Genomic DNA, 26,118 nt, shown 5'->3' with positions numbered 1-26,118 from the left:
AAATCCTTTAACAGGAGTACTGATTCACTATCATGATTGTGTATCGATACCTTGACGCAGTATCATACTTGCTTTAGTCAATTTATGTGTGAATTACTTTCACTTCCACATGTATAAAACATATATTTCATTGTTTGAAAGAACAGCACACAGCCATGCACCTCCTCTTTCTGGTTTAAATGCACGTAAATACACTCACATACGCTGGATTTTTCATGGCTCAAGGACTTCATAATACATGAACAACTTTTCAGTATGCTATTTCTGCTCTGTCATTTTTTTTTTTTTAACTGAAGGGGGTTGGGAAAGCAATACTGTGGTACAAAGACCTTTTTAAGGTCTCTTCTGGAAAAAATGTTTGAGAATACAGTTAATAGTCCTATAATGACTGTAATCAAGATCATCCTACAAGGACATGAAGGTTGATCCACTCTCCTGGAGAGTTTCTGATCTTATTAAGAATATTATGACAGGGGGAAAAATAGTATCAGCATATTCTGGCAGAAGACTCTCCTAGAGAGATTTTGAACATATTTCAATCCCAGAATGACTATAATGAAGATGACATGACAGTTGAAATCATTTTGCTGAAGAAGTTCATGTCTAAAGACACAATGTAATTAAATACTGTTATAATTTTTTATGTTTTGTGAAAATATTAGAGGCCATGGAAGCAGAAAAATGTAGCACTATAACAAAGAATAAGGAAGCACTTGTAAAGAATAAACACTTAACACATAAAAATTTCAAATGGTATCTAATAAATTTTCATGTCAAATCTTTTAACTAAACATATAAAAATTTTAAATGGCAACAAGTAAATCTTCAGGTCAGATCATTTAACAAAATCCACGAATAGATTATAAAAGTTGAACAATCATAAATGTCTTATGTATATAAAGTTTTAAGGGGAAGTTTAAATTTCTACATTATTCTGTTTAATCAAATATTTGAGGAGTTTTAAGTACTGCTGAGGAGCAGCTGATACATTTCTAAAATAATTCAGTTATGAAAATATCACAATTAAGGTTTGGCATAGTAGCATTCAGCAATCCTCAATCATCCACAAACGTTAACCGTCCAGGTCCTTCATTCTTCATCCATCTTCTGTATCTCTTCCATCTGGGGTCATTTGCCAATTTTTTCTTTAGTTCTTCCTCTTGTTCTTGTTTATAAACCTGTAAGTATAAATAACACTAAATTACTTTACCATCCAAAGGGAAACATTTGTCATTACCTTTATGCATATTTACATTTTTCAAATATACATTTTTCAAATTACATTTTAGGTAAAAGTTTCCTATGAATGTACTGGTTTGTCTTCTGTAGACCATGCATCTAAAAATACCAAGCAGTTAAGCACCTTAACACTCGGTGTTAAATTAAAAAAAAAAAAAAAAAAACTTGTACAAGAACTTAGTAATTTTTGTCACTGATTTCTGTAACCTGAGAATACATTCTTTTCCTCATTGACATCATCCATCAGCTGAGTTTAAAGGGTTTAAACATTTCCTCTCTAAAACTAATGTCCAATCTTAAAGAATCACACTATTTCTTTAATATGGTACTTTGAAAATTTAACTGATGACTTTCAGTATTTGTTGATCCTAACCAAGGAATAAAATGACCTTTATATATACAACTGTCTCCAAATTTCAAGATAATTATTGGTTTTTCAAAATATTTTATTAAGGTTCCCAAAGAGGGTTAAACAAACCATGCAGGTTAAGGACAAAGAAAATCTTCATTTCTATAACTTTTTGTGGATGTCAGTTGAAACTAAATGGACAAATTTTCATAACCAGTTGCATCAAATTTTAGAAAGAAATGACTTTACTTCCAAATTTTAGGAAGTAATGACTAAGATCACCTCATATAATAACATGGTAATTCAGCCCAGGATAGTACTCCATGAAAGATACAGTTTTGTGAACTGGACTGCTTACCCTACTTAAGAGAAAACTTTTCAAGTACTTTAGGAGCAAAATAGTTTGTTACCTTCCATTTTTATGTTATTTACAAGCAGGCTAACTATATCCACTTGCCAAAACATTCTGGCAATTCATAGTAAGTTACTTAAATATAATTCAGACTGGAACTCTACTTTCAGTAAAATATATTTAGTATACCACATATAAAAAGGAATGTCTATGAAACTAAAAACACAAATATATTCAGATTTCTTAGGAAGATTTTACTGTGCTGTGTTCTTTTTCTTTTGTTTGTTTTTTAAATAAACTCTACCCTGATGTGAGGCTTGAACTCAGGACCACAAGATCAAGAGTCACATGCTCTACTGACTGAGTCAGCCAGGTGCCCCATCACTGTGCTTTATTCTTATCTTTAATACATTAGCCAATTAATTTTACCCAAAACCTAAAATAGTATCATTATGACGAGATAAATAGTTCCTCTAAGACTTTAGCTAAGCACGTGATCACCTCAAGGTAACTGGTGTAGCTGACAATTACAGAATATAACATTTATTAAACTGCCCAAAGTTTAGAGGCATTTTTAAAAAAATAAAAGTAACTTTTCATATATAAGTTAGTTATACAGAAGATTCTGTGCTGTATTTTGAAATGAAGTTATTTCAACAAAATTTCCATGTCTTATTCCTTCCCTGTTTTGTTTTTTAATCCCTGTAGCTAAGTTTACATGACTGAAAGAAAATTTGGGGAAGAACAAATTTTAATTAGAGCAATTAACGGAAAGTTGTTGTGACATCCTTGCAAACATACATATTATCCCACTGCAGTTTAACATAACAAATTAGACCATTCTTAAGATTTTCAGCATGAGTCAGTTAAAGTATTTGAAGTTCATCTTTTAAGACAAATTACAGGTTAAAAACCCACTGTCCCACTACCAAATACAGTCACACTTTCAATAAAAATAAGATCTTTATTCATTATTTAAATCTTGGATTTCAGAAACTGGAGTGCATTTCTGTGATCCCTTCCCCTACACCAAATTTTAACTTCATAAATAAGAGGACATAAATCCCAGCAAATAATTACTCACCTCATAATTCTCCTTTATCCAGAGCTCTCGTTTAAGAAAAGTTTCTTTCTGATGATCTTCTAGACTATCAAACTGAGATTTTGACATCTTCATGGATTTTCGTATGATATATAGTCTTTCTTCTTCCCCATATTCTTTGCCTTTGATGTTAAAATTATAGATCCATCGACAATACCAAACTACATATGAGCACACGTGAAAAGGTGCTAAGAGAATTTGAAACAGGAGAAGATCACATATCTGGGGTTTCTGATAGCCTCCCTTTATATCTATTTTACTTTTTATAATGTTTTTTATGATATTCTCCTCCTCGTCACGAATTTCCTCTTTGGACTTTTTGTTTCTGCCCTTCTCTTTGGCTTTTTTGAGTAGCCCCTGCTGCTTGGCAATCTCCATGGCTTGGATACGGTATTTGGGCACTGTGGCTAGGTAGCTGATTGCCTTGTCATAGCTGTTCCACCAGCTGAAAAACTGAAATATTTAACAAAGAAAAATGGGTCATTTTACTACCAAAATGCACCTTGGTGAACACCATCCCCCCCACCCAAAGCAATTCTGATTAAAAATAGGGACCTCAAGGGGTGCCTGGCTGGCTTAGTCAGTAGAGCATGCAACTCTTGATCTTGGGGTCATGAATTTAAGCCCCATATTCAGCACAGAGCTTACTTAATTAAAAAAATAGGGACCTCAATCATCTTTCTCTGTAAGTAAAAGATAAAACTGAATAATGCCCACATGTACAAGGGACCTGAGGCTGGATAAATCAGGTAAGCCCTAAGCTAGGCCAAAAAGCCATTAATTCAGACAGGAGATACCCAAGATTAGGGGATAAATCAATAGAATCACACCACACCTGTGATTTCACATCTACCATTTGGCTTTCCCTAGATCACTATTAAGAAATCTCTCTTTTTTTTAAGACTGTGAGACTGTGACCTACATTCTAGGGGAGCAGTTACATGGCAAAACTAGCCAGTGACGAGCCTGTTTAAAAAAAAGAAAAATCACAGGATATAGACTCAGGCAACTATATTCATTCCCATCTCTTCCCTAAACCATCTCGATCTATCACAGTATTGCTCATCATATTCTGAAGTAAAGGATTCTAATATGTTTGAACTCTTATCTGACTGGAAAACACATAACTTATTTCATAAATATACACAAAGGGTTTCGTTAATTGTCAGAAAAAGTCCTATTCACATTTCCACACATTTAATTTGCTGTTTTACTGAATGAATATTGCAGTTACACCAATAATATCTTGAAATATTATAGCAGCACTCTATTAGGACTAGGGGGAAAAAATGTTACCAGGGTATTACGTTATCTAAAACAGAAAGGTAAAATTATCCCTGCTTTCCCCTTTGAAAGGAAAATATTTCTGCAAAAGTAGATACATTTAAAATCCACAACCTTAGTTTTCAATAGTAATTCCTTTTGTCATATAAAGTAAATCTCATTTCTGGGAATTAAACTAGAGAAGCATTTTTCAGACTAGCAAATTGATTCATTCTAGTCACCTGACATGTTCTTTCCCTCTAAAAGAAGACAAGATACCTGTGGTTAGTTTAAGAATAGTAGGAAAAACTCATTTCAAGCTGAAGTTAAATTTGTGTGACATTTAAAACATGAAAGATTACTACTCTTTTAATCTATTTCAGTAGTTTTCAATCAAAGCAAAACTGCCCTTAGCAGACAGTGGAAATGCGTGGGACATTTTTGGTCATTACAGTGATGGCAAGCGCTCCTGGCTGGCATTTGGTGGATAGGTGCCAAGACTTGTCAGGTCATATTAAGAAGTTCAGGTTTTTCACAAATTTAATGGGAAATCATTGAAAAGTCCTATAAAAGTAATACTATCAGGTTAGGAGGGAAATACTCTAAAGGAACAATGAGAAAAAGATCTGTTGTTGGGTTTTCTTATTATATAATGACATTTATCATCAATTTCTTGGATTTGCAACTGACACAGATTCCAGTGTTAATCAATTGGATGAATAAATGAATATTTTTCTACTCTAAAAAAATTAGTCTCAAGTACAGGTTAAATTTTATAAAAAGGTACTTCTAATTCAGTTTTAATGACCAGCACTAGGCAACGTGCACATGTAGACACACTCCTCCATCAATACACACCTGAAACACTGAAATAGCACACACACTGACCAAAATCACAACTCTAACATCCACTTTAGGGGCTAGGCGCCTGCTGTAGTAGTGGTAGTAATGGCTATAGTACTCTTCTGGGTGATCCAGCATGTAGTCATAATCTTTTCGTGTTTCTTCATCCTGTAAAATAACAAGATACCCAATTTCATAGGATATTTCAGAAAATGGCTGTAGTTTATAATCTGTTAAGTCAAACAGAATTTTATAACCATATAAGATTAATCTGAACAAAAGAAGTAAAACGATCAAAACCAAAAAATTCCCTACCACTCTTCAAAAGCACACATAAATTTGTTTCTAGAACTTTAATATTAGGTATAAGCATAATAAAAGTAATCTCCCCAAATTCTTAAGTATTGTTAGTCCTCCTGGAAAAAAGAAAAACATTTTAATAACAATTAACCATGCCGTTTTAGCCAGTGTTGTGGTGGTAATAAGGTGTTGTGTTCTTGTAACTTCAGAACATGTTGCTACCTTCTCTCAGTAACTGTTGATGGGAACAAATGTTTATCCCTATTACAGATATTCACAATCATTTTCCAGGCTTGTGTAGAAAGCTGTCTGTTGAAGGCAATGATTAGACAATAAAAAGGAGACAAAGCCAGTCTGTGCCTATAAAACTGAATTATGCTCATCTCAAAGAAACCCTGATGCAGTAATGTTGAAAGTTTAACTCTGTGACTTCCAGTGATATTTTTAGCCTCTCTGAGCCTCACTCTTCCTCATTTGTAAAACAGAGATAACATCTGCTCTACTAATTTTAGTGTTTTGAATATCAAATGATATTATACAAAAACATGTTACAAATATGTTGTCCCATATTGTCCCAGCCCAGTTCATAAATAAGTTAACATACACGTCTTTCTTAATCATACAAACATGTTGAAAAAAATCAGAGCATTCTGAAATGCTGCTCTGAATGTTCACAAATAAAACATTTCTTAAAACCTTTAATTTTAATCAATTTCAAATAGGGATAAATGCCAATCTCTTACTGAGCTACATACGTTGAAGAACTATTACACTGGGTTATGATTTGCTTTTTTTTTAATCACACAGTAAACCTATTTTCTTTTCTTTTTTTTTTTTTAAGTAAACTCTACCCCCATGTGCGGCTTGAACTCACAACCCAGAGATCAAGAGTTGCATGCTCTACCAACTGAGCCAGCCAGGCACCCCCATTTTGTCTTATGTCCAAAAAACGTTAAAGAGTAAAACCACAACAAATTCTTTACTTTCTATAAGGGAGTACAATACAAATCATTATGAAAATTAAAAAAAAAAAAACTTTTTTAACTAGAGGATGTCTTTCTAGGATGAATTATTCAACACTCATAAAGTTGCAAATACTTAAGGCATTTCAAAATCTACACCTAGTGCTTTCCTACCGAAGACAGAGGCTCTCAGGTCTATTCAGGACCTCCTGATCCTCCAACATGCAGTTTCTTAGATTTAAAATAAGTTTGCTAATGACAAAATCTCTGTACCCATTAAAATCATATATTTTCTATTAAGAATTCTGAATTTGTGGAGTGCCTGGGTGGTGCAGTCAGTTAAGCATCTGACTCTTGGTTTCGGCTCAGGTCATGATCTCAGGGTCCTGAAATCGAGCCCCACATCAGGCTCTGCACTCAGCATGGAGTCTGCTTGTCCCTCTCCTTCTGCTCCTTTCCCTGTGTGCATGCACTTTCTCTCTTTCTCTCATAAATAAATGAATGAATGAATAAATAATCTTTTAAAAAAATAATTCTGGGGGTGTCTGGGTGGCTCAGTCAGTTAAGCGTCTGCCTTCGACTCAGGTCATGATCCCAGAGTCCTCGGATTGAGCCCCACGTCAGGCTCCCTGGTCAGTGGGGACCTGCTTCTCCCTCCACCCCTCCCCCCTCTTGTGCTCTCTCTCCCACTCTCTCACTCTCAAATAAATAAAATCTTAAATTAAAAAAATTTTTTAATAAATTTTTTTTTAATTCTGAATCTGAATGACAATTCTCTTAGGTTCAGTACATTCAAAATATTTTTTTTAAGGTTTTATTTATTTATTTTAGAGAGACAGAGAGAGAGAGCATAAGCAGGGGGAGCGGCAGGCAGAGGGAGAGGGAGAAGCAGGCTCCCCGCCAAGCAGGGAGCCCGATGCAGGGCTCAATCCCAGGACCCTGAGATCATGACCTGAGCCGAAGGCAGATGCTTAACCAACTGAGCCACCCAGGCGCCCCCATTCAAAATATTTTTTACCTCTGGCTAGAATTTGAAACTAGATAAACTAGTATCTAGTAGAATTAAATGTAAATATATTTAAAGTCTATTCCACAGCACTATTTAGAGGGCCAGTATGAGAACTGTCTGTTATATAAGGAGGGCTGAGCTCAGGCTGTTAATCATTTTCAAATTCACACCTTGAATGTTCCTTTCTGTCAAAAAAGATTTTCTGTATCAACTGCCACATACCTCAATTGTCAATCTATTATTCTTCCTATAAGCCATTATCATACTTTGGAGCTTCTAACCTAAAGAGGGTAAAACTTTATAGGACATACAGAAACTTTATAGGTCACAGATAGCTCTGAAGACGACAGCCTACAACTCTTGATGTATCTCATTTTGAGTACTTCAAGACATCTTTTAAGAATTTTTGATTCTCCCTCCAGTTTTTGTTTTTTGGACTAATTTTATAGAAATGTTCTGCTTTTGGCCTGAGATCTTTGACTTTCATTTCAGCCTCCCAATCTTGGCAGATGCCTTTTGAAATGTATTTCTTCAAATACGATTCTTCTCCTTGCTCCAACTAGATTACATGTAGTTTTGAAACTAACTGCCACACTGAGATCAGATTCTGACAGATCTCCAGCATCATTACCTATACAGAGCCCTTTGCCCAGGCTGACTGTACTCCTCCTGGTTAAAGTATACAGCCAGATCTTTGAGTGTCATTGAAATCTACTATTTGAATGTCATGGGTCCAATAACTATCCTTCCTTATCTTAGTGAAGGTCACACTCCATAGAATGCAGATATCCCTATTCAAACATTTCACCCAGATCATCCACCAGGGTCACCATCTTCTCACTGGTCCCTAAATGTGTGACTTACTTCATTGAGTCTTGAGCTCCTCTAATAGGATAGTCAACTAATGCTCCAGCAACCAGCCACTCCAAAATCTATACCTTGTGTCTGACCTCTCTACTGCAACCAGGGCCCTCTAATAAGTCCTCAAATTAATTCCTGCAGAAGGTTTCAGGATCAAGTCTGACTTCTCTTAAGATGGTTTTCTTTTCCTTGAGGTCACCATAAATTTATGACCCTGTTTTTAAAGACAAGAAAGGTTGGCCACCTCCTTGTTACAGCATTTAATCAGCCAGAATCTTTACTCTTGGGTTTATAGCTTTCTCTCCAGAATGAAGAAAATTATTTTAGGTTGAGACATGAATACACTTTGGAAGGTGTTCAAGGTTGGCACAAATTGGAGAGTTAGTTCTCAATAGTCTAAATCAAAATCCTACTCTCCAGTAACCTACAAAGTTTAGAATCAACCTAGTAAGAACACAAGGATACGAGGACTATTAGCAAAAAAGGAAAGACAAGAGACTGGGACCCAATTGAGAGCTACAGGTACATACTTATTTTAAAACCATTATACTTATTTTTTCTTCTACCCATCTTGGAACTCAGGTAGTCCCACAGTTTTTTTTCATCTTCAGTGCTTCCCCATGGCTAATAAGTAAGTTAAAATTTCCTTAGCATGCAACAAGACCTCCATAACTAGTCCACTCTCACCTAGCAACATCTCATCACGTGCCCCCCTTCTGCCCCATAGCGAACATCAGATAGTAATTTCTGCAATTTGGTGTGTTCTTCCAATACAGCACACTCTTTCATACCTATGTCTTTAAACATATAATTCTCTCTACCTCAAATGCCCATCCCTTTCTTCCAACCTCATGAGCTTCCATTAATCCTTTAGGACACAAACATTACTGCTTCAGATTTAGACCACTCTTATTACACGTGACCTATTTATTATAGCACTTATCACATTGCAAATATCAGTTTTTTCTTTTCCTTGAATGAGAACTACTGGAAGATAGGTAGGGTGACTGACACATTAATCTCTGTATATCCAAGGCCTACCACAGTGCCTGGCATTCAGTAAATGTCAATTTAAAAATGAGTACAATTTTGTAAAGGCTCTCCCTCACTATAAACAGCCCTTGAGCAATACAGATCTCTCTCTCACCAGGAATGCTGGATGGGTGATTATTTCACAACAACTTTGGCTTAGCAGAAATGACTGCTTGATTTCACAGCTTATGAAGACATGCTACTGTGGCTAAAACGGCTTAAACCTTAAAACAGTTTAATGTCTTACCTTTCAATAAGGTAGTACTTTTTCTTTCAGCAATTTTGTGGATCTTAAGGTCCCAGGGTCAGGAGATTCCAACTTCTTTCCAAAACCAAAACCTTTATACTTGTTTCTTCCTCCTCTCTGTCCTGAGCCTTGACAAGCAGGGCAATAAGCTCCTTGTTTCTAATGTCTACAGGAAAAAATGGTGCTTCTGCTGGTGTCCACTCCACTCCCAATCCTCTTGGGCACATGCAGGAGGACTGGAACATAACCACCAATATCTAGATCAAAAGTGAACAAGAGGAAACCCACAAACAAAGAAAGCACTGAATCCTTCCTTCTCTTATGAAAATGATCATTCTCCCCCCTCCCCAGAGGCAAAAATATATTACATTCTTGCCCTTGAAAGAAATAATGAATTGTTTGATCTCAATATACATAATTGCAATAATTTGATATTGCAGCCACGTTTACATTAAAGATTTTCAGTTACACAGCTTGATAGGAGAAACCATTTTAGGATGTTAAAGGCCAGGAATCAATAATATATGAAAATGTAATAATATTTTGTTCACTTTTTTTCTTTTTTAAAATTCTTTAAATTCAATTTAGTTAGCATATACTGTATTATTAGTTTCAGGGTAGAATTTAGTGATTCATCAGTTGCATATAACACCCAGTGCTCATTACATCGAGTGCCCTCCTTAATGCCCATCACCCAGTTACCCCTTACCCCCACCCACCTCTCCTCTAGCAACCCTCAGTTTGTTTCCTATCGTTAAGAGTCTCTTATAATTTGCCTCCCTTTGTTTTTATCTTATTTTCCCTTCCCTTCCCCTATGTTCATGTTTTGTTTCTTAAATTCCACATATAAGTGAAATCATACAGTATTTGTCTTTCTCTGACTGACTTATTTTGCTTAGCATAATACCCTCTAGTTCCATCCACGTCGTTGCAAATGGCAAGATTTCATTCTTTTTGATGGCTGAGTAATATTCCAGTGGATATATAGACCACATCTTCTTTATCCAGTCATCAGCTGATGGACATTTGGGCTCTTTCCATAATTTGGCTATTGTTGATAATGCTGCTATAAACATTGGGGCGCATGTGCCCCTTTGAATCACTATGTTTGTATCCTTTGGATAGATACCTAGTACTGTAATCACTAAGTCATAGGGTAGCTCTATTTTTAACTTGTCACAGAACCTCCATGCTGTTTTCCAGAGTCGCTGCACCAGTTTGCATTCCCACCAGCAGTATAAAAGGGTTCCCCTTTCTCCACATCCTTGCCAACATCTGTTGTTTCCTGAGTTGTTGTGGAAGATGGTACCTCATTGTGGTTTTGATTTGTATTTCCCTGATGCCAAGTGATGTTGAGTATTTTTTCATGTGTCTATTGGTCATTTGTATGTGTTCTTTGGAGAAATGTCTGTTCATGTCTTCTGCTCATTTCTCGACTGGATTTTTTATTCTTTGGGTATTGAGTTTGGTAAGTTCTTTATAGATTTTGGATATTGGCCCTTTACCTGATAAGACATTTGCAAGTGTCTTCTCCCATTCCATAGGTTGACTATTTCTTTTGCTGTGCAAAAGCTTTTTATCTTGATGAAGTCCCAATAGTTCATTTTTTGCTTTGTTTCTCTTGCCTTTGGAGATTTGTCTAGTAAGAAGTTGCCATGGCCAAGGTCAAAGAGGTTGCTGCCTGCGTTCTCCTCTAGGATTTTGATGGATTACTGTCTCATATTTAGGTCTTTCATCCATTTCGAGTTTATTTTTCTGTATGGTGTAAGAAAATGGTCCAGTTTCATTCTTTTGCATGTGGCTGTCCAATTTTCCCAGCACCATTTGTTGAAGAAACTTTTTTCCATTGGATATTCTTTCCTGCTTTGTTGAAAATTAGTTGACCATAGAGTTGAGGGTACATTTCTCGGTTCTCTATTCTGTTCTACTGATCTATGTGTCTGTTTTTGTGTCAGTACCATGCTGTCTTGATGATTATAGCTTTGTAATACAGCTTGAAGTCTGGAATGTGATGCCACCAGCTTTAGTTTTCTTTTTCAACATTCCTTTGTCTATTCGGAGTCTTTTTTGGTTCCATACAAATTTAGGATTATTTGTTCCAGCTCTGTGAAAAAAGTTGGTGGTATTTTGATAGGGATTGCATTGAATGTATAGATTGCTCTAGGTAGCATAGATATTTTAACAATATTTGTTCTTCCAATCCATGAGCATGGAACATTTTTCCATTTCTTTGTGTCTTCCTCAATTTCTTTCATGAGTATTCTCTAGTTGTCTGAGTACAGATCCTTTGCCCTTTTGGTTAGGTTTATTCCTAGGTATCTTACGGTTTTTGGTGCAATTGTAAATGGGATCGATTCCTTGATCTTTCTTCTGTCTCATTGTTAGTGTATAGAAATGCAACCCGATTTCTGTGCACTGATTTTATATCCTGCCACATTGCTGAATTCCTGTATGAGTTCTAGCAATTTTGGGGTGGAGTCTTTTGGGTTTTCCACATAGAGTATCATGTCATCTGGGAAAAGTGAGAGTTTGACTTCTTTGCTGATTTGGATGCCTTCTATTTCTTTTTGTTGCCTGATTGCTGAGGCTAGGACTTCTAGTACTATGTTGGACAACAGAAGTGATAGTGGATATCCCTGCCGTGTTCCTGACCTTAAGGGAAAAGCTCTGTTTTTCCGCATTGAGAATGATATTCGCTGTGGGCTTTTTGTAGATAGCTTTTATGATATTGAGGTATGTTCCCTCTAACCCTACACTGTTAAGTTTTAATCAAGAAAGGATGCTATACTTTGTCAAATGCTCTTTCTACATCTATTGAGAGGATCATATGGTTCTTGTTCTTTCTTTTATTAATGTAGTGTATCACACTGATTGATTTGCAGATGTTGAACCACCCTTGGAGCCCAGGAATAAATCCCACTTGGTCATGATGAATCATACTTTTAATGTACTGTTGGATCCTAATGGCTAGTATCTTGGTGAGAAATTTTGCATCCATGTTCCTCAGGGATATTGGTCTGTAGTTCTCCTTTTTGGTGGGGTCTTTGTCTAGTTTGGGGATCAAGGTAATACTGGCCTCACAGAAAGAGTTTAGAAGTTTTCCTTCCATGTCTATTTTTTGAAACAGCTTCAGAAGAATAGGTTATTATTTCTTCTTTAAATGTTTGGTAGAGGGGCGCCTGGGTGGCTCAGTCGTTAAGCGTCTGCCTTCGGCTCAGGTTGTGATCCCAGGGTCCTGGGATCGAGCCCCACATCGGGCTCCCTGCTCTGCGAGGAAGCCTGCTTCTCCCTCTCCTACTCCCCCTGCTTGTGTTCCCTCTCTCGTTATGTCTCTCTCTGTCAAATAAATAAAAAAAAATCTTTAAAAAAAAAAAAATGTTTGGTAGAATTCCCCTGGGAAGACATCTGGCTCTGAACTCTTGTTTGTTGGGAGATTTTTTATTATTGCTTCAATTTTCTTGGTGGTTATGGTTCTGTTCAGGTTTTCTATTTCTGTTTCAGTTTTGGTAGTTTATATGTTTCTAGGAAAGCAATAATTTCTTCCAGATCACCGAATTTGTTGGCATATAGTCGCTCATATACATGTTCTTATAATTGTTTGTATTTCTTTGGTGTTGGTTGTGATCTCTCCTCCTTTCTTTTTTCTTTTTGATTAAGTCTGGCTACTGGTTTATCAATCTTATTCTTTCAGAGAACCAGCTCCTAGTTTCATTGGTCTGTTCTACAGGTTTTGATTTCTATATCATTGATTTCTGCTCTAATCTTTATTATTTCTCTTCTGCTAGATTTAGGCTTTATTTGCTGCTTGTTTTTTGGTTTTTTGTTTGTTTGTTTGTTTGTTTAAGATTTTAGAGAGAAAGTAGGTAGTAGGAGAAGGGGCAGAGGAAGAGGGAGAGAAGCAGACTCCCTGCTGAGTGGTAGCCCTGATGCTGTGCTTGATCCCAGGACTCTGGGATCACAACCTGAGCTGAAATCAAGAGTCAGTTGCTTAACTGACTTAGCCACCCAGGCACCCTATTTGCTGTTCTTTTTCTAGCTCCTTTAGGTGTAAGGTTAGGTTGTGTATTTGAGACTTTTCTTGTTTCTTGAGAAAGGCCTGTGTTGCTATATACTGCCCTCTTAGGACCACCTTTGCTGCATCCCAAAGGTTCTGAACTGTTGTGTTTTCACTTTCATTTGCTTCCACGTATTTTTAAAAATTCTTCTTTAATTTCCTGGTTGACAAATTCACTCCTTTTTTTTTTTTTCTTTAAGATTTTATTTATTTATTTGAGGGACAGACAGAGATAGAGCATGAGCGGGGAGCAGAGGGAGAAGCAGGCTCCCTGCAGGGAGCCTGATGCAGGGCTCGATCCCAGGACCTCAGGATCATGACCTGAGCCGAAGGCAGACACTTAACCAACTGAGCCATGCAGGCGCCACCGCCCCCCCATTCATTCTTTAGTAGGATGCTCTTTAACCTCCATGTATTTGTGGTCCTTCCAAATTTGTTCTTGTGCTTGACTTCAAGTTTTAAAGCATGGTGGTCTGAAAATATGCATGGTACAATCTTAATCTTTTTGTACTGGTTGAGACCTGATTTGTGGCCCAGTATGTGATCTATTCTGGAAGATGTTCCATGTGCACTCAAGAAGAATGTGTATTCTGTTGCTTTAGGATGAAATGCTCTGAATATATCTGTTAAATACATCTGGTCATTCAAAACTCTTGTTTCCTTGTTGATCTTCTGCTTAATTGATCTGTCAGTTGCTGTGAGTGGGGTATTAAAGTCCTCTATTATTACTGTATTATCAATGAGTTTCTTTAATTTTGTTATTAATTGGTTTATATATTTGGCTGCTTCCAAGTTAGGGGCATAAATATGTACAACTGTTAATTTCTTGTTGGATAGACCCTTTTATTATGATATAGTGCCCTTATTCATCTCTCATTATAGTCTTTGGTTTAAAATCTAGTTTGTCTGACATAAGGATGGCTACTCCAGCTTTCTTTTGATGTCCACTGGCATGATAAATGGTTCTCTACCCCTTCACTTTCACTCTGGAGGTCTTTTGGTTTAAATTGAGTCTCTTGTAAACAGCACCTTTTTTTTTTTTTTATCCATTCTGATACCCTATGTCTTTTGATTGGAGCATTTAGTCCATTTACATTATTGAAAGATATGAATTTAGTACCGTTGTATTACCTGTAAAGTCATTTTCCTGTAGATTGTCTCTGTTCCTTTCTAATCTTTGTTACTTTTGGGCTCTCTCTTCACTCAAAGGATCCCCTTTAATATTTCTTGCAGGGCTGGTTTACTATTCACAATTCCTTTAGTTTTTGTTTGTCCTGGAAACTCTTTACCTCTCCTTCTAATCTGAATGTCAGCCTTACAGGATAAAGTATTCTTAGCTGCATATTTTTCCCATTTAGCACATTGAGTATATCATGCCAGTCTTTCTGGCCTGCCAGGTCTCTGTGGACAGGTCTGTTGCCAGCCTTGTTTCTACCCTTGCAGATTAAGGACCTCTTGCCCCAAGCTACTTTCAGAATTTTCTCTTTATCTTTGAAATTTGCAACGTTCACTATTATATGTTGAGGTGCTGACCTATTTTTATTGCTTGGGGGGGGTTCCTCTGTGCCTCCTGGACTTAAATGCCTGTTTCCTTCCCCAGGTTAGGGAAGTTCTCAGCTATAATTTGTTCAAATAAACCTTCTGCCCCTCTCTCCCACTCTTCATCTTCTGAGACCCCTACTATCTGGATATTATTTCACTTTATGGAATCTCTGGGTTCTCTAAGTCTCCCTGTATGATCCAGTAGTTTTCTTTCTTTTCAGCTTATTTTCCATCATTTTATCTTCTATATCACTGACTCTTTCTTCTGCCTCATTCATCCTTGTTTTTATAGACTCCATTTGGGACTGCATCTTGGTAATAGCATTTTTAATTTCAGCCTGACTAGATTTTAGTTCTTTTATTTCTACAGTAAAGGATTCTCTAGTGTCTTCTATGCTTTTTTCAAGCCCACTAGTATCTTCATAATCATTGTTTTAAATTTTAGTTCAGATATCTTACTTTTATTCATACTGATTAAATCCCTGGCAGTGAGTACTACCTCCTGTTCTTTGTTTTGGGGTGAATTTCTCAGTCTCATCATTTTGTCCAGAAAAGAATAGAAGAAAGAAAGAAAAACAACAATAACAACAACAACAACAGGAAAGAACACAAAACATATCAGAAATAAAAACAAAAAAACAAGAAACAAACAAACAAAAACCACAAAACACTAGATCCTGAGTGTGTTTTGGTCTGCTTGTTAAAGGAAACTAGATCCCAAAATAAGAAAGAAAATTTATATATATATATGTATACACATATATATATACAAAAATAAAATAAAATACAATGAAAAGAATAATATATATAATGTATATATAAAAATAAAAATTAAAAAAATTGAAATAAGAAAATAACTGAAAAAATAATACTGAAAGACTAAAGAATAAAAAACCCCCACAAATGCTATATACTGTTTTCCTCAAGAGCATAAGCTCTGTAGCCGTCTATGATCAGTAAATTTGGTGCGAGCCAGTTGTTCCTACTCGCCTTCTGGGGGAGGGGCCTGTTGCACTGATTCTCAAGTGCCCTCACCCTAATGGAAATGTGCCTCCCTTGCCAGGGGGCTGCACTCAGTGTAAGCCACTCTGGGTTCCACCATGTGGCACTGTTTTGCTCCGTGGCTTACAGCACTGACAGGTGGGAAGAAAATGGCTGCACCCTGCTCTCTAGTCCTGGAGCTGAAAGTTCACACCAGTGAGCCCTCACAGAAAAGCAGTCAGTCACTTTTGTCTCCCCAGTTTCTGTCTGAACTCTGTTCACCTGGCCTGTGGCCAAGCATTTTTATCCCAGGCACGCAACTGAGTTTCAAAACTCCAAATTTTATTGTTTCCTGCTGAATAGACCTGTGCTGTTCCTCTCACCATGCTTCTGCCTTTTGCTTGACACCTGCCAGAAGAGCAGTCGCACAACCGTGCAGCAGTTCCCGGGTTTATGGCAACCCAGAGCAGAAAGTCAGCACCTAAACTGGCTGTTTTCAGCTGGGTTCCCCACTCTTGTACCTGAGAAATCTGCCACACTCAGGCACCCCCATTCTTCTTGTGACCGTGGGGATCCTGAGACCAAGGTGTCCCACCTGGGATTCTGCCCTGCTTTGCCACCTGAGCACCTTTAAGCCAGGGGCTACCACACTGTAGCAGACTTCTAAAAGTTCCGATTTTGTGTTCCACTGCTTATAATACTTTGCAGTAGCTTTCTTAAGCAAGCTCCCTTCCCTCCATCATATCCTCTGATATATCACCCCAGATTCAAGTTTCCCCACTTTCTACCTTGCAAAAAGTGATTGCTTTTCTATTTGTAGAACTGCAGCATTTCTTTTCTCAGATTTCCAATTGATTTTGCAGGTGTTCAGAATGATTTGATAACTATCTAGCTGTATTTGAGGCACCAAACTTAGGGTTCCCTACTCCTCCACTATCTTAATTCTATTTTGTTCATTCTTAAAAATATGTATTAATCCCATTGGGGCGCCTGAGTGGCACAGTCAGTTGAGCAGCCAGCTCTTGATTTTGGCTCAGGTCATGATCTCGGGATCATGGGACTTGTCCCCCTGTTGGGCTCCACACTCAGCGTGGAGTCTGCTTGGGACTCTTCCTCACTCTCCCTCTCTCAAAAAAAAAAAAAAAAAAAAAATATATATATATATATATATATATAATATATGTGTGTGTGTATATATATATTATTGTGTGTGTATATATTTACATATATATATATATAAACCCCATTTTAAAAGAAATACACATATACAAATGATCCTTTAAAAAAAAATAACATCTGTTTCCCTAAATTTTTTTCCAGGCCATTACATCCTATTAAAGAGGAATAAAATTAACTGCTATCAGTTTTATTTCTCTTGTTCCCTGCCCCTAGTCACTAGTGCATATGAGAATATGTTTTCTCTTCTGTCTACATGTGGCCTCAACAACTTCCTTGATTTGCAGTATCACCTAATTACTAGTGACACTCAGATCTGCTTTTCCTGTGTCCTATTTTCAAATATCTCCTAAGTATTTCCTAAATGTAACATAAATATCTCAAAGTAAACATGCTCAAAACCCAAATCTGTCCCTCCATGTTTCAGTTAATAGTAGAGTATCATCATCTACTTGGTTACTTGAGCTTTTAGAAACCTTAGTTATTTCCAATTCTAGCAAATAATTATGCAGAGCATTAAGCCTTGTGCTGGACTCAACGGAGGATAAAAAGAAAAGATAATATCCTGGTCTCAAAAACTCTCCCATCTAGAAGAATCTAGCAAGCAAGAAAAATGCAATTTGATGTGCTAGGTAAGAAAGGACTGACTAACTCTGCCTGAGATCACTGGTAATGGGATCCACAGCAGAGAAGAAATGAGTACTGGATCTTGAAAAGCAAGTACGATGTAGTAAAACTTGTTTCAGACAAAGGTTAACAGCAAGTGTTAAGGTACAGAAGCATCAGTGAATAGGACGGATTCATTGAAGCTTGAGCACTAGGGTAATTTAGGAAGAAAGGTATAGTAAATGTGGCTAGGAAGACTGATTTGGATAAGAACTGTAGAGGGACCTTATATGCCATGCTAAAGTGCTAGAGTGTTATTGTCCGTGCTATTCAAAAATGAAATGTTTTAAAGCATGAGAACAATAGCACTGAGTAGGTGTGTTTATTTTTGAAAGTTAACTCTGACAATATTGTAAAGAATAGAATGAGGGAGGAGCGCCTGGGTGGCTCAGTAGTTAAGCAGCGCCTTTGGCTCAGGTCATGATTCCCGAGCCCTGCATCGGGCTCCCTGCTCCGCGGGAGGTCTGCTGCTCCCTCTCCCACTCCCCATGCTTGTGTTCCCTCTCTCGCTGTGTCTCTCTCTGTCAAATAAATAAATAAAATCTTTAAAAAAAAAAAAAAAGAATAGAATGAGGGAGAAAGAGATTTTAGAGACTAAAAAGTAGAATAAATAAGATTTAATGATCAAGGGAGTTTAAGAACCAATCATGTTGAGGATTAATAGTGAAGTTTCTAATTATAGTTACTGTGTGGACCATGTTACTCTGTGCCCCAAAGCACATGTATATAATCTCTTAAGATTCTCATGAGAGGGGTGCCTGGGTGGCACAGTCAGGTAAGTGTCCAACTCTTGGTTTTGGCTCAGGTCACGATCTCAGGGTGGTGAGATCAGCCCCACGTCACGCTCTGTGCTCAGCGCGGAGGCTGCTTCTCTCCTCTGTTATGCTTTTTTTTTTTTAATTTTTTTTTTTTTTTTAAAGATTTTATTTATTTATTTGACACAGAGAGACACAGGGAGAGAGGGAACACAAGCAGGGGGAGTGGGAGAGGGAGAAGCAGGCTTCCCACCCAGCAGAGAGCCCGATGTGGGGCTCAATCCCAGGATCCTGGGATCATGAGCTGAGCCAAAGGTAGACACTTAACAACTGAGCCACCCAGGCACCCCACTCCTCTGTTATGCTTTAACAAACATAACAAGATTGATTTCCGAAATGTTTAATTTTGGGTAACTGTACTACAAATGAGACACAACTGAAAATACGAACTTAGAGACCACACAGATTTTAGAATTGTCACAGATGTGGTTGAGTTTCATCAGGAAGAGCTTAGAAAACAAAAAGAAAAGAGTACCCAAGGGACAGAACTCTAAGGAAAAGCAATGTTTAAGGTGTAGGCAGAAGAAGATTATAAAGACTGAAAAGACATGACTAGAAAGATAGGGAGAAACAGGAGAGAATAACACTGAAGGAGTCAAGGGAGAGCAGCTTAAAGAGCTACATGATCAACAATATCAAATGCCACAGATAGTGCCAGGAGGGAGAAATGAAGAGCAGTATTCAAATCTGACACTTAGAACACCATTGTTCACGTTAAGAACAATTCCATTACGTGTGCTGATGCACGTCAGTCTACAACAGCTTGAAAGAAAAGGAGATGAAGTGAAGATAGCAAACAGTAAAAAAAGAAGATAAATGTGACCTTAGCTTTAAAAGAAGCAAAATTAAGCAAAAGGAATGTGAAATACATCAACTAAGAAGTTTTCAAGTTACCAAAGAGGGAATTGAGATTCCAGAAAATGGTGGAAATGAATTCAGACAAGAACCTTCCAGCCTTCCCCAACCCATTCTCAATATTGTTCCCAGAGTTTTCTTTCTGAAAGAAACATCAGATTGTTATTTCTCCACTTTAAAACCTCTGGTCACTATTCAATACATAAAGTTCAAATTCCTGAACACAGATTAAAGGGTTGTTCATCACCCGATCCCAACTGTGTTCCAGTCTCCTGAAACATTCTCCCCACCATGCACCTGACAGGCTTCTAACCTAGAAGCAGTAGATCCTCTAATATCTGTGAAAAATGCAGTAACGGTCTTTGTGCTGTGAATATCTCAAAATGTTCTTTTATCTATGATAAATCCACACAGGCTAAATTAAAATCTCAAGCGCTCAGTTTCTGGCCAGAATTGTATCAACTCAGTAGTTTTTATGTTAATCAGAAGCTCTGACTGGTTATTGATGACATCATGTGTCATCACAGAACTAAAACTGAACATATTTGGTGTACAGTCAACCTTTGCCCTAAGTAGGGAATAACAGCTGAAATTACGGTATCAGTAAAAAATAAAGAGCACTTATGGGTTCACAGCAGAAATAGCAGCTGTGGTAAAGTACCACACCTTTCTTCTAGGCCCATGGGAGAAATCACTATCAAACATCTTATCTTTCCGACTAAACCCAGACAAGTCCTCAAAACCTTGGCAAGTGTTTCAGGGAGTCATGACCAATCAGAGTTGACATGTGAAAGGAAAACTATCTGCCATCAAGCTTACTTAATTTCGCTGTTTATCAGCATCACAACTGTAATAGAAATTTACATGTTTTTTATTATTTTTATGGATACCCAATTATTATGATGACTGATCAATCTGGATAGATGCTGAAAAAGAAAAACAATAGTACTAAGAAGTGCAGTTAATTGTTTTTTCCCCAAAACAAAGAGTCATTGGGAGAAATATAACAAAAATGATCACTGGTGGAGAAAACACTATAATACCTCACGAAACTACATCTCGTTCCTGGACAAGTCTTGCACATTCATGACTCCATGTTTTTGTTGATCAAGTTTTCCCTCTACCAGAAATGTCCCTTCACTGTCAACCTTTGGTGACTGTTATAGATCCAGACCAAAGAGTACATTCTTCTCCAATCCCTGAAGAAGAAATAATTGTACCCTCTCAGTGCTGTAATATAATCTACACATATCTTTATTATATAACTTAAATAAATAATAACCGAACAATAAGTACCTGTCTTCTTGTTATGGTAAAAGCTTACAGGCAAGAACTGTGCCTTCTTCATTGGTTTCCTCCCCCAACGCCCACCTCAGTACAGGTTACAGAAAGGATTGAGTAGAATAAACTAGGAAAGAACAATGAACAGTAACATAAAAGGGCAGGGCATTCAGAATCCCCCCTTATGCCAAATTCTTCATAAGTGCTAAAGCCCTGCTACATCAATCAGGCTGATAAAAAGAAACTGAAGTGTTGTGTGACTTCCCTGCCAAGACAAGGCTAGAATAGTAAAAGGCTCTCACTACCTATTACCTTATCAGATACCCTTCATGCCAGTAGCACTGCCAAGACCTTTTCTGTTCTTCTTTTGTGATTTTTGCAAAATACTGTCAAAGTCTATTTTCCCATGTTCTAAGTGCATTCTTTCCACCTGGTCCATCATCTGTTTATTTCTAGGCCATCCTTATTTCATCTACTTCATCCAACTCAATCTATATTCAAAAAGGATTAATGTTCTCACTTTAAAAAACAGAATTTCTCCTTAAAAATAGAAGTGCAATTTTTCTCTCGTGGGAATTTTTCATTCATAGTCATCCAATCTACTTTATCTGTACCACTTTTTAAAACTACATTTAGGGTAAAATGCCAAAGCAGGCTTCACATAACAATGTCAAAATGTCAGAAATCCACTGAATCTATCTCCAGATACCAGTTTTTCATTTAACAAACATTCATTATCTGATGTGCCAGACACTGGGCTAGGTGCCATGGATATACAAACAAAAAGGCAAGGAGATGGTTTAGTGGAGAGGGGAGGGCTACTCAGTATTTACAGTTCAGTGTGATAAGTGCTATATCCACGTAAAAAGATCCAATGTTGACACAGCAAGTAGAGTCCATTGACTTACTTGACTTCCAAAGTCCATGAATTCCCTGAATCCCCAGTAGTCAAATACACTAAATACGATTTCATTGTCTTGACTTTGCTTATATTATGAAACAAAAATAAAGCAGTGTGTGAAATCATAATGGTTTGAAGTCCTGCTGAGAACTGCAATTTTAAGTTATTTGAAACTATGAACTAAGCACGACTTGATGAAAGCATCTGACCAGTGCCTTTACCTTCCATTATTACCCATCCTTCTTTTTCTGGTTTTCCTCAATCTCTCTATGCACAGGTAGAATCTGTGTTGCTAAAATAACAATGATCAAGTGTGATAGTATCTTCTTCTCTTACCAACTGTATTTAAATCATGTTAGTGTACTTTTTAACAACCACCATAGAAAAAAAAACCCTCTCTCTCAAAGAGGCATGTATTTGACCAATACAACCTCAGAGTCATAAATCCACTATATTTCTCGAATATAAATTCCCATTTTGGTAATGTACATATTATCAACATTCAGAGATCCTTGGTTATTAGGAGTTTTGATGAGTACCACTATAAGGTTATAATGAAGATATAATATAGCTTCTTATATAACATACATTAAAAATATTAAGAGACCTTGAACAAACTAATAAGAGAAATAAAAAGGTTATCAAAAAATTATGGGGGGAGGGGGTGCCAGGGTGGTGCAGTTGGTTGAGCCTCATACTCTTTGGCTCAGGTTGTGATCTCAGGGTGGCGAAATTGAGCCCTTCGTTGGGCTATGCGCTTAGTGTGCAGTCTGCTTGAGATTCTCGCTCTCTCTCTTTTTGCCCCTCCCCCATCACTCGTGTGCGTGCGAGTGTGATCTCACTCTCTAAAATAAATAAATAAATCTTCTAAAAAATTACGGGGGGAGAAAAAACTCCTACTCCAGTGAATTTACAACTAAATTATTTCAGATTTCAAGAAAGGAACAATTTCTGTTAGATACACTGTTCCAGAAATGGAATCTACCTGCGTATTTTACAAAACAAATGTAAAATCAGCTGCTTCTTCCATATGCCAGCAATAATTGCATGTGGCTGTGAAGGATGACATAGTCTTCCTGAGTCCCTCCCTCCTTTTTTGCTGGCTCTGTAAATAAGTACACCTTTCACAGGGTTTACTATTATTCTTTATGGAGAAAGATATAACATATAACAAAAATAGCAAACAGAAATGAAGTGGTCCCAGGTAGGCATCTGCTACCTCCATGAGATGATTTGTGGAATTCTATATAGGCTTCTGTATCTCCTCTTTATTCCAGAGCCATTGGAACTCATCAACTTCTCCCACTATAATATCTGACTAGCCACATGGACCTCTTGCCCTCATTCTAGCCTGCAGATATAATTCGAGTAAAGTAGTGGTTAAAACCTCATTGCCTCAAGGGGATAATTTGGAAGGCTGAGGCTGTCCAAACTGGATGACTCCAGTTCATTAGATCTCTGCATTACCCAGATATGATACTCTCTGGCAGCTTACTCAGTTTTCCATTATAACAGAAATAAAATCTGACCATCCTGTTTGTTTTTAATAATTTCCACATACAGCAAATCAAAGTCCTTTTCCTTATTTCAGGAGAGAGCATCTGCAATGAAGTCTGAAAAAGAAAGTTTCTGGAGGTGTTCCACTTAGAAGTCCATTTCTATAATTTTAAAACAGCTCTCATGGAGCTCAGTTAGGTCTGGTTTTCAAGGGCCCAAACCATCCCCAGACATCCCTTTCCTCTGACAGTAACACTGAATGAGGCTGAGGAAACTACAGCACATTCTCTTACTCCCTCATCCATCGGTGTAACTCCAATTTTTGTTTCCTACTTGGGAGACATTTGTAGTACCGCAAACCTCTTGTTGGAATCAAGATTAAAAGTGTTACTTTCTCCAGACATACCAGTTTTTAACAGCCCAAAAGTGGACAAATTATTTTATCAAGCTTTTTTCGCTAACAAATCAGCACTAAATTTTAGGGGCAGAAACTTTTAGAGTCAACCATTACAGATTCATCAAATCAGCCTCCAAATTTGTCTCTTCAAGAAAATGGCAAGAATAGAGTCTTGCGCTTCCTCCCAGCAAGAATTTCTCTACTGTCTCTCTTCGTTCATGTCTTACTAACATGTTCACCACTCTCATGCCAAACCTACCCATCTCTAACCCCAACAGAAGGCAGCAATTGCCAGTGTTTCTGCTGCCCTCTCTTCTGGAAGTTCTCCATCCTCCCAGTGCTTCCTTATGTGTCACCAGAGCCTTCTGGCTGCTTGTCTGGAGCACTATCTTTCTTCACTGCAGAAAAACAAAGATTGGGACTTTAGATGCTGGGTTGCCCTGGATGGAGAAGTTCTTTCCCATTTTTCTGAAGTCTTTCCTCAATCACTCTATATCCTAAATAATAAGCAACTAACCCTCTGGTGTCTGCACTTTCCCCAGCCCCCACCCACTCTTCAGCCAACTGCCAATAAGAATTACAGTCTCACCAATGCTAGGGAGAATACAGTGGACTTGTCATATTCATTAATAGGACTGCATATTATATATACTGCTCTGGAAAGCATGAACGAAGAGCCTTTAGCTCCTTGATTCAGTATTTTCAGTTCTGGAAAGCTATTCTGAACAAATAATCCATGGTTAAATTATGGCATACCCACTCAAAGTAGTCATTAAAAACACTACATAGCAACATGGAAAACTTCGCCTCCAAAGGGGGGGGGGGAGGCCATAAAGAAACACCTTACAACTACAACTGCTGTTACATTAGCGTGATGGGGCCCTTGAAGCAGTTAACACTTCCGTCAAATATGATTTATACTCTGTGATTCCTTACATGGTTTGATTTTTTGCAGTAGCAGAAGAAAACAGGAACAGGAACAGGCTAAATCTCCCCATCCCCAAAGGACTCAATAAAACCTTTGTCAAATGACTACATCCATATTCACAAAATTTTTCCTGACAGAACTTCTGAATCTTGAACCCCAAGTCATTAAGCATGTATTTGCAGGTCCTGTATAGGGGATTTCTCACATTTATTCAATTCTCATTGAGGACTGAACCCTGTGAGGAGGTATCATGGCTTTAATTTTGCATATGAAGAAACAGCTACTGTGACATATTAAGTCACTATCCAAGGTCATACTGGGGTGTAGGAGCCAAGAGTCAAATATCCGGTCTTCTGACTGGCTTGTTCATTGTTCTTCTTAGTGTTTTTCTAAGTCCTTAAACCCAAGCTAAATGTCAAATTTATTTTTATTTTTTTTAAGATTTTATTTATTTATTTAGAGAGAGAGAGCAGGGTGAGGGCAGAGGGAGAGAGAGAATCCCAAGTAGACTCCCCACTGAGAAAGAGCCGGATCTCACGACCCTGAGATCAGGCATGACCCAAGCCAAAATCAAGAGTCCGACGCTCAACCCACTGAGCCACCCAGACGCCCCTAAATGTCACATTTAATACCATCCCCAGAAATCTAGTTTTTGTCATGTCAAATTGGCGCCATCACAGTCATTCAATATTGGAGACCTTTCCTGTGTTCTATCACAGATCTTGGTAATAATAATCACCCTGCTTTCCAAGTGTGAGCTGCACGTTTTTAAAGTGCTTTCTCTAAATTGTAAGATGCCCAAAGCTTTGCATAACAAAAACTGTCACAAGAAGGAGAGGGCTAGCTGTCCTCCAAGACCCGAGGGGGTTCCCATCTTTGTCAATGAGCCGCGTGCGGGTTCTTGAGCAAGGCCACGTAGGAAATCACGAACATCCTAGGGGTCGTGACGGTGGCCGCGCTCGGAGCCGGGGTCACCGAGAACCCTCTCCGCCGGCCAGGAGTCCTCGCTGCCCATCCGCGTCCCCAGACCTCACCTTAAGAGTCTCGTAGGCGGTCGCCACTAGCAGGAAGGCCTCTTCGGCGCTCTGCGGCGTCCGTCCGGAGCCCTCGTCGCCAGGCTCAGGCCGGTAGCGGTCGGGGTGGTAGCGCCGGGCCAGCTGGCGGTAGGCCCGCGCGATCTCCGCCTTGCCCGCCGTGCGGCTCACGCCCAGCACCTCGTAGCAGTCGCGCGTGCCGCAGTAGAGCCCCTCCACCAGGGCCGCCGCGGACCGCGCTAGCAGCAGCGCCAGCAGCAGGGGCGGCAGCAGCACCAAGCAGCACCGGCCGGCAACGCCGGCTCCCCAGCGCCGAGCGAGCGGCGCAGCCATCCCGGCCTCGGCCGCTGCTCCACCACCCCGGCCACTCTCCCGCACTCCGCCGTGAGCGGGGCTCGGCCTCCGGGACCTAGCTCCACGTCAGCAGGCGGC

The 26,118-nt window shown here is 38.3% G+C and overlaps 1 protein-coding gene across 1 annotated transcript; it reads right to left on the bottom strand.

Annotated features, from left to right (window-relative positions):
- Window positions 1–503: 503 nt before the first annotated feature.
- On the bottom strand, window positions 504–26,118 carry DNAJC25 (DnaJ heat shock protein family (Hsp40) member C25). Its single transcript, XM_045882924.3, has 4 exons — window positions 25,687–26,118; window positions 5,164–5,316; window positions 3,025–3,495; window positions 504–1,178 (listed from the first exon to the last, which is right to left on the bottom strand). Exons 1-4 carry the CDS (start codon window positions 26,017–26,019, stop codon window positions 1,056–1,058), a joined length of 1,080 nt encoding a protein of 359 aa, XP_045738880.1. The 5' UTR covers window positions 26,020–26,118; the 3' UTR covers window positions 504–1,055.

Source organism: Mirounga angustirostris, unplaced genomic scaffold (genome assembly GCF_029215605.1).
Source record: "Mirounga angustirostris isolate CCGP_5_RB_7025 unplaced genomic scaffold, mMirAng1.0.hap1 SCAF_15, whole genome shotgun sequence".
NCBI lineage: Eukaryota > Metazoa > Chordata > Mammalia > Carnivora > Phocidae > Mirounga > Mirounga angustirostris.
This window is presented reverse-complemented; position numbering and strand designations above follow the sequence as displayed.